The sequence below is a fragment of the Myripristis murdjan genome, chromosome 23 (genome assembly GCF_902150065.1).
Source record: "Myripristis murdjan chromosome 23, fMyrMur1.1, whole genome shotgun sequence".
NCBI lineage: Eukaryota > Metazoa > Chordata > Actinopteri > Holocentriformes > Holocentridae > Myripristis > Myripristis murdjan.
In genome coordinates, this window is record NC_044002.1 from 18,067,400 (window position 1) to 18,080,564 (window position 13,165).

Consider the following 13,165-nt stretch of genomic DNA (forward strand, 5'->3'; position numbering starts at 1 on the left):
CTTTTGCAATACTTCATGTCACTTGTCATGGACTTGAATTTGCTTTTCACTTTGTCACAATATGGACACATTTTGGAGGAGGTGCAGGCAACATGACTGTGAAAAGCCTACGATCTCCGTGCCGCCCGCTTTACACCACCTGTTTCCTGCGGTTTCTCGTCCATCTCGGCAGCCGACCAATCATCCGTACTTGCAAACCCTCACAACTTCTTTTCCAGGAAACTCCCGATTTTCACGTTCCTCCCCTGTTGCTCTCCCAAAGTCTCATTTCTCCTTTAGTTCCTCCTTTATTTTCCATCAGATTTCAAACCCTGCCCCTCTATCACTGTACATATGTGAGAAACAGCAACACAAAAAATATCCTGTACAATCATTGCTCAACAAAATTCACAACTAGAACACAGTCTGCATTATGTTATTATTATTATTATGATTATATTACAGTTCTTACTACTTATTACTGGCAGTCTAGACTGTTTCCGTTTTGGCTTGGAGTCGATGAGAAATGCATTTTTTTTCTTGCTGTGTCTAGAGTAATTAAGTGGGAGTTTGAGGTCACCTGACCATGGCCAAGCCAATCATATCAGGGGACTCAATTACAAAAATAGTACATAGTATTGTTTTTTTCTCAGTTCATGTCTCTCCGTCTGTTTGCCAGGTGGCAGCTCCACAGTTCATATGGCTACTTTATAAAAGGATCTGGAAATTGCTATTTATTGTAGTGATGCACACGTTAAACAATGTGGCACAGACAAGAGTCACATATTAAAAATTCTTCAGTTGGATTTATTTGTGAGGGATTTAGACATCCGAATGCTGAATGTGGTGCTAAAATGGAGAGCAGCTTTATTGCATTTGCACTCAAAAAAAAAAAAAAAAAAAAAAAAAAAAGCACGGATTGTCTTTCTGGTAAATTATGAAACTCAAATTATAGTTTTGTACTTTTCTGCATCACGGCGTGTCAGGAGGAGCCCACACTGGTCGTTACTGCCTCCGGATGTTTTAATGGCTGAAGACCGGCTTGGGCTGCCGCTCTCGCCTGCTCAAACCTAACAAGCTTCAGTGACAGCAACAGAGTGAAACTGAGCTCGCTCCGACATGGCAATCTTGTCTCAGATCTCCAAAACCTGCCTGGGACAGATACATCCGGCCTAGGTCATGTTAGCTGGAGACGGGGAGGCACGGAGACGGTTCACTGAGTTGCACCTTCTGTCATCATCTCTGGAAGAACGAAGAAGAAACTTTGGCGCTGACAGTGAGTTGGAATGGAGACATTTTATTTTCCTCCAACCAGCAAAAGTACAAATAAGTACAAGACTTATTTGCTTGAACGACACTTTTGAAATATGTCTGATCTCAGCAAACATGCCGTGTATAATTCATGTGTCATTCTGTAGATTTTTTTTCTCTAATAACTTCTATTTGGTGATTTAGGCCAATGTTTTTTCTTCAATGGTGGAGTTATTAAACCTTTTGATGCAAAATTACTTTGCAAATCATTTCCTATTCATATTGTTATTGAAATTATTATTTTATTATCATTACAAACAGCTAATGTTAGGTGTACCATGGACAGCATCTCACTCACTTGCTTCATGATGTCAGTTAAGGAGAGAAACACTGTTTAATTTAATTAGATATGAGGAGAGGTGGGATTGTTTTTTAAAATTGTTTGATTGTTTTAGTGCTTGAAATTCTTATTTATACCTGCTGATGCAGCGGGTCGCCAGCAGAGGTCACCATTTACGATGTTTTTTTTTTCTTTTTTCTTTTTTCTGGGAGGTATATTAATCCAAGTTTATTTTATAGGGATTTTAAATGTAAAGCTGTCGATTAGGGATTGTGGGTGGCGCAAAAGGCTCTAACTGTATCTAGTACATTTTTGGGGTATCTGTTATGTACTTGAGTTTTTTTTTTTTTTTTTTTTTTTTTGACTTTGACTTTGACTTTGACTCCACTGCATTTCAAGGACAAATAATCTACTTTTGACCGCACAACATTTCTATGAGGGTTGTCTTTCCTCGATTACTATTTTTTTTTTCTTTTCTAAAATGTGATTGGCTGCATGCTGTATCCCTCACAGGAAAACTTTCAAAGTAAAACAAATCCTTCCTCTTTTAATAGTAAAGTGTAAGCAGCGGAGGTATAGTTGTGTAGCATTGTGTTTCTACAAGCAAACAAGCGTTAGGTAAATGAACTGTGAAATCAACACAGCAATGTATTGATAAAATGTCTTTTTGAATACTTAATATAAATATTTTTAAAAGCATGTACTCCGCTCCTTTAACTCAAGTAAAAATTTGACAGTGCAGCTTTCACCTGCAGTGGAGTAATATTTGACCTGGAGTATCTGTACTTAAGTAATGGGGTTGTGTAATTTCTCCACCACTGGTCTTATGCAGCTCCAAAGTTTTGAACAGTTGCGTAATCTTTGCTGCTTTGCTTTTCCTAATGGTTCATAATTTTGACAAGTTAACATAGCGAGCAACTGGTAATTAAGTGGCATTAATGTGAAATAAACAGAAAAAAACTCAATAAAGCCATTTCACAGCTTATCAAACTCATTTCAGAAGTTACTCAACCCCAATGATGGCTGCAGTCACTCCCCACGCAATGTTTGGGAGACATTTACTCCTGCAGTCTTTCAAATAAAAGTTACTGAGAACTGGGGATCTTTGAGTGGCTGTAATCAACCGCTCACCCATTTTACACTTGCCAGGCGAAACTATCATTTATGATTATGAATCATTAATGTGACAACTCACCAAGCAAACAAGCTGTATCCTGTCATTTATGTCCTTGAGCCTCCAAGAGCTCGTCAGGAATTAAAAATGTAAAAGCAAGAGCAAACAGGTGCCAGGAAAACATTTTAATGCGCAGAGTTTAGGAAATGCCAAGTGCGCCCGATGTTTGTGCATGTGTTGCGACCTCGGTCTCTTTAGCTGTGCCACTCAGCTGGAGAGCCAGATTGCACAGTCAACATCTCGTCCATGAAAGCACAACTGAACGCATGAGGTCATCACGCTGCAGACTGCACAAGCAACAAAAAAGTGTAAGAGTCGTAGTGAAACAGCCATGGCAAAATAGTTACAAGAGCAGCAAATAAATTCCAATTACACCTTAATGAGATATACCACTGTCGAGTCAGAGTATCCTGTTCCCTTCAAATTTACTTACATTTTTTATCACTTGGGATCAATTTGACTCCAGTAATTTAAACCTCCAGAAAATGATTATAATCAAAACTGATACCCAAGTTTGAGTGTCAGGTACTTTGTTTCTTGTTGGCTCGGTAAATAGCCCTTTAAAATCCTCCACCCCACCCCAAAGACACAGCGATGCATACAAAATGTGTCCAGGACACTGGAAGCATATTATCCTGTTAATTGCATGTCTACCCACTTAAATTAAGAAAAGTTATTAAATGTGACGCAAACAACCCCAAAACAAAATGATGTTAACTATGTATTTAGAGACTTTCAAGTCCCCATGAAATGACCTCACATAACCTCTATTTAGTATCTTAAATGGTGACATCATCCTGCACTAGTGGGTGTAAATTAAAAATTTCAACCAATGAAACCTTCACAAATCTTTAAAAATCCTCTCATCCACCTATCCTTTCACATAAAATTGTGTTTCTCTCCCAAACTCATATCCTGATGGTTTGCACTTGTGAATGATCCTTCCCTGCACCGTGCCCCGCCCAAACATCCTGTTTCAACAGGAAATATGTCAAATCCAGAAGGTAAGAGTCAATTTCATGGGGTCTTTAAACAGTGAATGAGAACAGATTGACCACAAAGATAATATGAGGGTTAAACAGTGTGCCTGGCCTATTTTTGACGATCTTATTGGGGAAAAGTCACTGGTCTCACTGTATTCTGACATCACTAGGATTCCTGCCTATGACAGCAGAGACGGATGACAGATCGTGTCTGAATAGCAGGACAACATTGGTGCAACAACCCAACATGGCCGTCAGAGCTGCGAGAAAAGAGTCAAAGCAAAGTGCAGTGCGGTTGGAAAATTGTTGCTTGTGAAGGAGCTGACTGGAAAGTGGTTGTTATTAAGAAACTCATGTGATAAGTTTTCAGTTCATGTTCAGTCGCCGTGCCTATCTGGACCAAAATGGAATTACAGATGCACCTCAGTAGAAAGACACGAGAAGGAGAAGAGGTCACAGGTCACAGAACAACGAAGACAAGGAACAGAGCTGCTCGAACATCATCGTATTCTCAGTCACAGTCTGAGCTGGGCCCGACTGGTACCGCCGGCCACCAGATAACAAGCTGGAGAAGAAGCTCCTGCCCGCCGCGCCCCTGCTGGTTCACAGTAAGTGATGATGGCATTACGGATAAGTTATAGTGACGGGGAGGAAAGACACTGACATGAGATGAATCCGCTGGACACGCACTTGAGTCCCAGAGGGGTACGGACACTCTGCTGCCGCTGCGTCTGAATGTGTGCGATGCATTCAGGTGTGTGTGTGTGCGCGAGTGTGTGTGTGTGTGTGAGACAGAGGCAGTGCTTCACAGCCGGCCACATGACCCAAGGGATCTATGGGTGCCACTCCTTCCAGAGACAGGGTGTTCTCTGTTGTCAAGGTTGATTAGTTGCAGGGTAAATCCAATTTTGTCTCTCCTCTCTCTTCTCCTCTCCTACCTGTTAATCTGGCCTCCTATCTAAACTCTCATTCCCTTCATTACGCTCCTTGTCTCAGGAATCTTAATGGCTCACACGCAGACAAAGTGTTATGTAACCAAAAATACACCTGAGAGTAAGCTTCCAGCGGCAGCACTCGGATGTTTGTGCTCTGATGCGTGAGTCTTTGCCAATTAAATCTTTTTAACAACAAACAGCAAAACGCTAACTGAGATAATGGAATGTAATCGTCTTCTGGCAAATAATTTAAAGGAGGGTTCCAGTCTAAAACACACCAGCGTCATTTAAAACCTTCGGGTGATTCTTTACATTGTATTATCTCATGAAGTTTTGTGGTCTGATATTTTATTTTTTTACCGTGGCTCCCTTGTGAAAGCATGACGGCATATTAGTGCCACTGTTGGGAGAGAAGAAAACCCCAAAAAACACAGAATTCCTGAGATCAAAGTCACAAATTTATGAGAAAAAACTTGGATATTCTCTGAAATCAAAGTGGTAAATTTATGAGAACCACTTCACTTCACTTTGCTGCCACTTGCCTGCAGTTCATAAATTATATTTTCAGTATATAACAATTATTGTGTGGTTTTCTTATGAAAAGTCACAGCAGTGTCTCTACAGAGTCAAGATGCTGATGATAATGTTGTAATTCTGGGCTAAAATCACAAGTATTTTCTTTTTACTAAATTCTACTGCTGTTTTTGTAAAAAAAAAAAAAAAAAAAAAATTGGTAAATTTGTGTCTTTATAATCTCAGAATTTTCAAGTTTTTTCACATAAATTTGTGAGTTTATGATCTCTGAATTTCTGAGGTTTTTTTCTCATAAATTTGCCACTTTTATCTCAGAATAATTCAGGTTTTTTTTTTTTTTTTGGTAAATTTACAACTTTGATCTCAGTTTTTTTTTTCCTCTGGACACTACCCTCCATCCCCCAGCTCCAATATTTTTTTTTCTCCCTACAGTGGTATAATTTATTACTAACAAAACATTGCAACAGAAAGCATTAAATAACAGGCCTATTAGTAACTCCATTCCCATATCTTTTTAATGGAGCCAACAAATGGTTGTGTTATGCATACATGTGAAAACACTTTAAAATATGTACACATACGTGTGTAAAAATAAAAAGCAAAAAAAGAAAAATCAAGTTCCTTCATAACGGTGAGCGACTGAGGAATCGAGCTCTCTTGCCCGCTCCCTAAAATCCAGCATAAAGAGACAGAGCTTACCTCTTTCTCCCATTAAGCTCCATCGTAGCTGCAGCTGCTCTCGATGGACTTAATTAATATTTACCGAGAGGAAAACAAAATTACACCCTTAAATATCAAATTGACACCAGAAACACAATGTAGGCCCACAAATCCTGTTTTTAAGTAGCGTGAGGGAGGGTGGAATCAATTAGTAAACTATGGTTATTAGCTCTAGTTCACAGCCCTTTAACTTACTTGTCCATCCAAAATGGTTTGTGAATGTGCAAAATGTGCTTTCCTGAAGTATCCTGATGAACTGAATTCAGTCAATGGCTTTTATAACTTATTGATTTCCTTTATGAGATCTATACCAATCACAAAGGAGGAGATGTACCAAAGAGGAAGGAGTTTTAAGAGACAGCCGCGATGTGGATTGTGTAAGAGGAGCTGCAACTCGAGGCGTCTCTGTGGAAGCTCCCCTGTCTTACTTCAAGGGTTTTTCACATCATTCTTGCAGGAGGTGCAGGAAATGTGCATCACTGCTGCAAGGATTCTCAAAGTGAGACTTTAATTAAGGCACCATATGCTGTGTGCATCATGTCAATCTCTTGTTTTATCTCTCTGTCTCTCTCTCTCTCTTTCTCTCTCTCTCTCTCTCTCTCTCACACACACACACATCCAGCACATGTCCAAACAACAGATGGAAGACAGAGTATGATGAAATGTGAGCGGCTCGCAGTGTGTTTGCCTGTGTGTGTGTGTGTGTGTGTGTGTGTGTGTGTGTGTGTGTGTGTGTGTACATGCATTTGTCTTGGAGGGTGTGTATTCTCGAACTGGCGTGAAGCAGGCTTGGATGCTGCATACAGCGACATTACAGATTTGCAGGATCACACCCAAGTGCATCACACACACACATATACACACACACAGCCCATCCAAAAAGCAAAGTTAATGACTGCGATGAGTGCTGTTATGAAATCGCCATATTGGGTGATAAACTCCAATCAACAGTCATCCTGACAGCCGAGTTCAATACTGTCTGCTCGCACTTGCAAAGTCTCACATCAAACAACGGGCCCCATGTGTTCAGGCAAAGGTCAGCTCACCAATAACTGGCTATGAACATAAGGATGGGAATATCATTCTGTCTTGCTCCCTCACATCAACCTCCTCCGCTCTTCTGTTTCGTTGCTTCTTCACCAGAGAAATCTTTTTCTGATTGCCCTTATTTAAAATGAAAAGGACGAGAAGCTGTTGAGAGCGCATCCGGCTTGTTGTGCAGCGGGTCTTGAAATTGAAAACGCTTCGACTTAAAGTAAAGCCTGTGACATTTTCATATTGTTTCAACTTAAAGTAATAGTCTGTGACATTTTCAAATAAATAAATGTACCTTCTGCTCCTCTCTGTTGCTGACTGATAAAATACAGCAGTGATTCAACCCACACCCAGTTCATGAAGTCTTTTTGTCTTTGCAGTCGAATGCTGTGCTTATGAGAAGTGGGAACTGGGAAATTGGTCAAATCAACATGAACAGACCTCTTGTGATTCCTAGCGAGAACCTCATGGCTCTCTCAGAGCTCTGACTTATCCGAGATGTAGTTTTGTGACATCATATAAAGCAAAAATAAGCTATATGTTGGTGTATGTAGTGAACAGTGAGAGCAGTAAATCTATGGTGAGCAGACGTCCCAGTTTGTTCGGATTTGTCCCGTTTCAAGCTGGATGTCCCAAGAAGTAAACACTAAAATGTGGTTTTCAACATTCACTACCAAATTGTCCCGGTTTTTCACTATTAACACCTGCAATTCAAACCGAATATACATATTATATAAGAAAATTGGTCAGTGTTTTCTGATGAAGCTAATGGCACCAGGGTTGAAGCTCTACTTTTGATGCTATGACCTGTCATGTACATTACACCAGTTTAATCGTTGTGTTTTGTGTTTACTGGTGTTATTATACAGTTTTCTAATATGTTTTGGTGGATTTTGGGTGACAAAACAGTTTTTTGTGGCGCTGTCCATGGTGCTGAAATGTGTGCTTGGAAGGTGTGCCGCTGAAATAGTTGATCCCCATCCTCATGAAAACGCCTATGGTGCGTGCATGAACGTGAAGTACACTTAAGCGTTCAGGTTTGTGGGTTTGAAAATACAGAAGGAAAGAACAACATGTTTTACGCATTCAAGATGTTCCCTGTTTGTATAGACATGCACTGGAGAAAAAAAATACAGCAAGACTCTGACAACTGGAGGCCTTCAGAGTTCAATGTCACTATGAGTAGAAATGAATGGCAAGTCACTACTCCCTTTATAATGTTTACATTTCACACAGCCTTATACTGAAATGTTACGCAATCAGTCAGTGATTTATGAAAATGTCATATGAAATGTCAGTTCCACTGCTGATATCAATAAGGCGTCCATTTTGTTCAACCACAACACAAGAAGGAACTTCCAAGCCAGAAACTTCCCAGTTCCCACTTTTCCTGAACACAGCGTTAACGCCTCTTCTCCTGAATAAACACGTTTCTGGATTGTGTGAAACAATATGAAGAACTGAGTAGTTACCATGAGCAGCGCTAGCCACCATAGCTGAACAGACAAAGAAAAGAGCGCCACCTACATTAACTCAAACGTCACTGACAAAAAAATCCAAGGAGAAAGACGTTACTCTGCTGGAACGCTTCAAGCACGAAACATGAAAAAGCTGCTCAGCGGATACACTGCCCTTGTTTCTCTTGTTCCTCCCCACCTTAAACCCACTCCTCCTCCCCATCACCTCCCCTCACCTCCTCCGCAGTCCTTCTCCTCCTCCTCGATGCTGTTCTTGATGCTGTCGAACTCCTCGTCGATGTTCTGGTTGCCTCGGATCTGGCTGAGCACGCGGCGGGCCTTCTGGGTCAGGCCGCGCTGGATCAGCCAGCGAGGGCTCTCTGGCAGGAAGAGGAAACCCAGGAACTGGAGCATGGCAGGGACCACGGACAGACCCAGCATGTACCTGGACCAGGCGGAGGGGAAGAGGTCATGATCGCGAAAAATAAAGGAGCAGGTTTTAACGGACAGTTGCAGTGTTTTTTCCAACCATTTTTCCATCTTGTACATTTTCACCTTACAACGTGGCAGTCACAGTGTCAACTTGGGAAAAATGAAAGCTCACAAGATGAAGACACTTAATTTTCCTCCACATACTAATACCAAGGACAAAAGGAACCCATTTTCTTATGTTGATGTGTGTGCCATGCTGACGAAATCTACAAGACAGAAATTGTGAGGTCCGAGTTCAAGCGAATGCATCATTAGCTGACTTAGCAGCAGAATGGTGTCGATGAATATAAGGCAATGCGTTATGAAAACACTAAAAAAAACCTGTTGCTGTTAGTTTTCCTTATGATCTTAAATGGTGTTGAGGCTGAAAGTGAATGCTCTGTTGGACTACAGCAGAGTGGTAAGCTTCTAAAGGATGGGTATCGCCAACTTTTTAATCTGGTGTTTGTTGGAAAAATACTAAAACTATTGTTCAGCTGTATTTGTTTGACTATATAGACAAATTTTACAAGTTTTCGAGCTGTCTTAAACATTTACCAGTCAAAACTTTAACCCTAAAACCCTAAAATTAGATCGTTGTAATGAGTGCATCTCCTTCCGGTACCGGTAAGTAATCTGTTTACAAGTTCATGTGGTTCAAGGTAACTTGATTTCTCTAATAAACCAGTTTGCATGGATTCATTTGATAATAATTGTCCCATAGGTCTAACAGAACCGATGCAAGAAGCAGCTTCTCAGCACGTTCCTCACCTGTAAGCTCGTGTGTTTACAGTGACCTTGATGACATGCACAGTTGGAAAAAAAAGAAAAGAAAAAGAAAATAAATGTGCCCGAGGTGTTTGCATGCCCACATAAATCAAAAGGCTGAGCAGAATTCCAGCTGCAGGTTATGCCTCCTCTAGTTATGACCTTATTCCAAATTAAGATAATCATATAATTACATTTATATGACAATTTCAATACGTGGAGTGGCGCCTCACTTGGGTAAAGATTAGATTAGATATGCGCGTGCGTGTGCATCTCTTTGACTTCATAAATGCTTTGCTTGCTAGAGTGTCCAAAGCTGAAGCAAGTTTTTCACAGGCCAAAAGTATAAAGCATTAATTTATAATGTCATGGCAGAATCAACAAAAATCTTCTAGAAAATCTATAGCAGGTGGTGTAAGATGGGTAGGAAGCAGGGATTGAAATCAGGAGTTATAAGAGGATGAGGAGGGAAAAAGACCAAGAAAGAGATAAAATGATGAATATGGCAGAGAGAGAGGAATATCCACTGCTTCTCAAAACTTAGTAGGAGGTAGAAGAAGTGGGGAAGTAGCAGGTAGCTTTTTTTTTTTAATACAGATTCAGTAAAAAATGAAGCAAAATCCATCCCAAAACCCAAGGCAGTGATTTGCATACGTATATTTCTACCAAAGTGAGCAGCCAGCTGTAGGAGGCTTCTCTTCCTCTGAAAAGATGGAGAACTTAATCAGATGGCATTCATATTCACAATTCACTAAATGGCTCCAAAAAGCTATTATCGCACATGAATCACGCCAATCTAGGATGTTCTAAATGATCTCCGTCATCTCCGTCAGAACTGCAGTCAGAGCAAATCTTTGACCAAAAAGGAAAAAAGAAAAAGAAAAAGGACGATTCTTATCTATGTCGCAACTCGACATTCAGACACACGGGAGGCTGTAACATCTGAATTCAGTGGAAGAGGAGGGAAAGATACAAGACAAAAGCGGAAAAGAGCAAAGAAAGTGGCAGATAAACCAGAAAGAGAAAGAGAGAGAGGGAGAGAGAGAGAGAGAGAGAGAGAGAGAGAGAGAGAAAGGGCGACGCAGGAGGAGGGAGGCTTATCTTTAAAACATTACAGTATGCCTGCACTCAGCAAATCTTGGGGGCAGATCCACGCATGTGTTGACATTTGGAATGAGGGGCCTGAGCCGGCGTGGACTTCTCTGCCATTTGATTTGAAGGGAACCAGAAGAAAAGGCAGTGATAACACATCTGGCTGTACGGCCATCATCATCATCACTGAGCTCTAACCAGAGTGATGAAGGATCCTTGTAGCATCTTAGAAGTCCTGCATTTACACTGCCACTTGTGTGGAGAAAACGTTTTTTTTTTCTCTCTCCCCTGAATAGGTTAGGGTTGGGTTTTCCAGTGCTTTGCGAGACATGAGTTTTTCTTTTGCTGATTTAGCTCTACTTTGCAACATTTCAGCCCAAAGTAATGGCTGCAGAATAGATGCACAACACATGTAAATGACAGTACAGCACCAACCACTGCACTGCACACTGCTACACTGTACTCACCTCTAAACAACTGCAAAAAGTTGTGTTTTTACACTGCTGTGCTTGTTTGTACCCACTTATAAACACATAAGCAGTCTGTAGGTGTGTGTCTATGAGCACGTATGTGAATGTGTGTATATGTATACATCGGTGTAAGATGCAGTATTGAATGTAGACTATGGTCTTTTTGTTATAACTTCGACCAAACTGGTACTGCATTAGTTTATTCAACACTTAGAATCCAATATTATTTTACTTATGAACTCATAAGACTCCCAAGACTCCCAAGAGAAACATGAGGGGAAAAAAAGAATTTAGTTGTAGTTGCATTGAGTTAATTTAAATAAATACTGTTACTGTAACAAAACTAAGTAGGTTTTATTATTTATTTTGTTTAACCTTTTTTTTTTATTTTTTTTTTTTAAACCATGCAGGCTTGTCCCTTAAGAACAGATTTGTCTTTAAAAAGGTGGCCCAATTGAAAGGAATCAAATGCATCAACAGAGAGGAAGTGGAGAGGATTCAAAAATAATATCACAAAATCACCTGGTGTAGTTTTTGGTTGGAATCAAACCTCATATGTGATTTCAGAGGACGTGTTGAATAAATAAATAATTTTTTTTGTTTGTTTATTTTTGTGTTATGCCATGAAATCCATGGCCCATACCGCACAAGGTTACAACACACATATGAAAAATAACATTAACAATAATTATGGCCTGCATCACACACAATTTCATACGCCAAAAAGAGAGAGAGATCTGTACAGCACATTACTTCTTATTGTCCTCGTGTTGTCCAAGAAATCTGCAAATGCACAAATTCTTTCTCTTGATTTTGTCAAGTCGAGCCTAAAGTCAGCAAATTTGTGAGTCCACACCTATGGTCATTTATTTTTCATTCTTTTTTTTTTTTTTTATGAAGTTTAGTTTTTACCTGTGAACACCTGTGAACAATGTGAACACTGTGATTACCTGTGAACATTTATTCAGTTGATTTTTTTTTTATTTAAATTGAGCGCACTGCAGACAGAGTGCAGATCTATTGAAGCAAACAGAGACAATAAAGAAAAATAAAATTAGTTTTAAATAAATGTTCACTCAAGTTTAGCAATTTTGTGTCTCATTTGTTGATATTACTATTAAACTGAGGTATTTTATCAGATGCAAAAACAACAACTACAACATGATATGGGCATCACATATCAGCCATCAGCAGCCCTGCTCAATAAATATCAGCGCTGGCCTTTGAAAAAGCCATATCGGTCGACCCACATTAAAATTTTCTTACACCACCTGTCATTGTCCACACTCCCTAATCTGTTAATCCAGATTCTGCTCACACAGACTGCCCAGCATACCTCACAAGGCTGTGCTGCTTTGCTTTTGCATACCCATAACACACAGCCATTGTGTGTATCTGTGGGATTATACTGTGTGTGTGCATGTATCTGTGTATGTAGGATGTGTGTGTGTGTCTGACCTCCATCCGTCACGCCGCAGGTAGCTGAAGGCCCCGTCGATGAGGCTGGCGGTGAACTGCCCCCCGGTGATGAACAGGGTGTTGACGGTCACCAGCTGACCCCTGAGGTGCGGCGGCGAGGCCTCGGCGATGTACACCGGCACCGTCATGGAGGCGATGCCTGCACAGCGGGGGGACAGAGGGAGTCACGCAGCGGCCAGTTTCAGCCAAAGCGACCTCACCGACAGAAGACGCCTCGCTGGTAATTCCTTCATCAGCATCCCTGCAAATGCCTCTCTCTCTCTTTCTCTCTCGCTTATTCCTGTTCATGCATTTTTATGCAACTCCGAAGAAAACTTTTCAGTCGGCACACATGCAGACAGAGGCGCTGTGTAAAGGTCAGGATGCCCTTGAGGGTTTTCTTTGCTGTGATTGTAAGTAACTTTGCTGACGCCAACAGCACAGATGCACTTTGTACCTGTTGTATCACTGTCACAGCCATAATTACTGTGAAGAACA

The 13,165-nt window shown here is 40.6% G+C and overlaps 1 protein-coding gene across 1 annotated transcript in view; it reads right to left on the minus strand.

Annotated features, from left to right (window-relative positions):
* LOC115354864 (proton myo-inositol cotransporter-like) overlaps window positions 1-13,165 on the minus strand; it is a 99,141-nt gene that overhangs the window by 73,088 nt on the left and 12,888 nt on the right. The window contains exons 2-3 of the mRNA XM_030045356.1: window positions 12,668-12,827; window positions 8,645-8,853 (exon numbers count right to left, since the gene is read on the minus strand). Of these exons, the coding sequence (XP_029901216.1) occupies window positions 8,645-8,853; window positions 12,668-12,827 (369 nt within the window). The remainder of the gene's footprint in view (window positions 1-8,644; window positions 8,854-12,667; window positions 12,828-13,165) is intronic.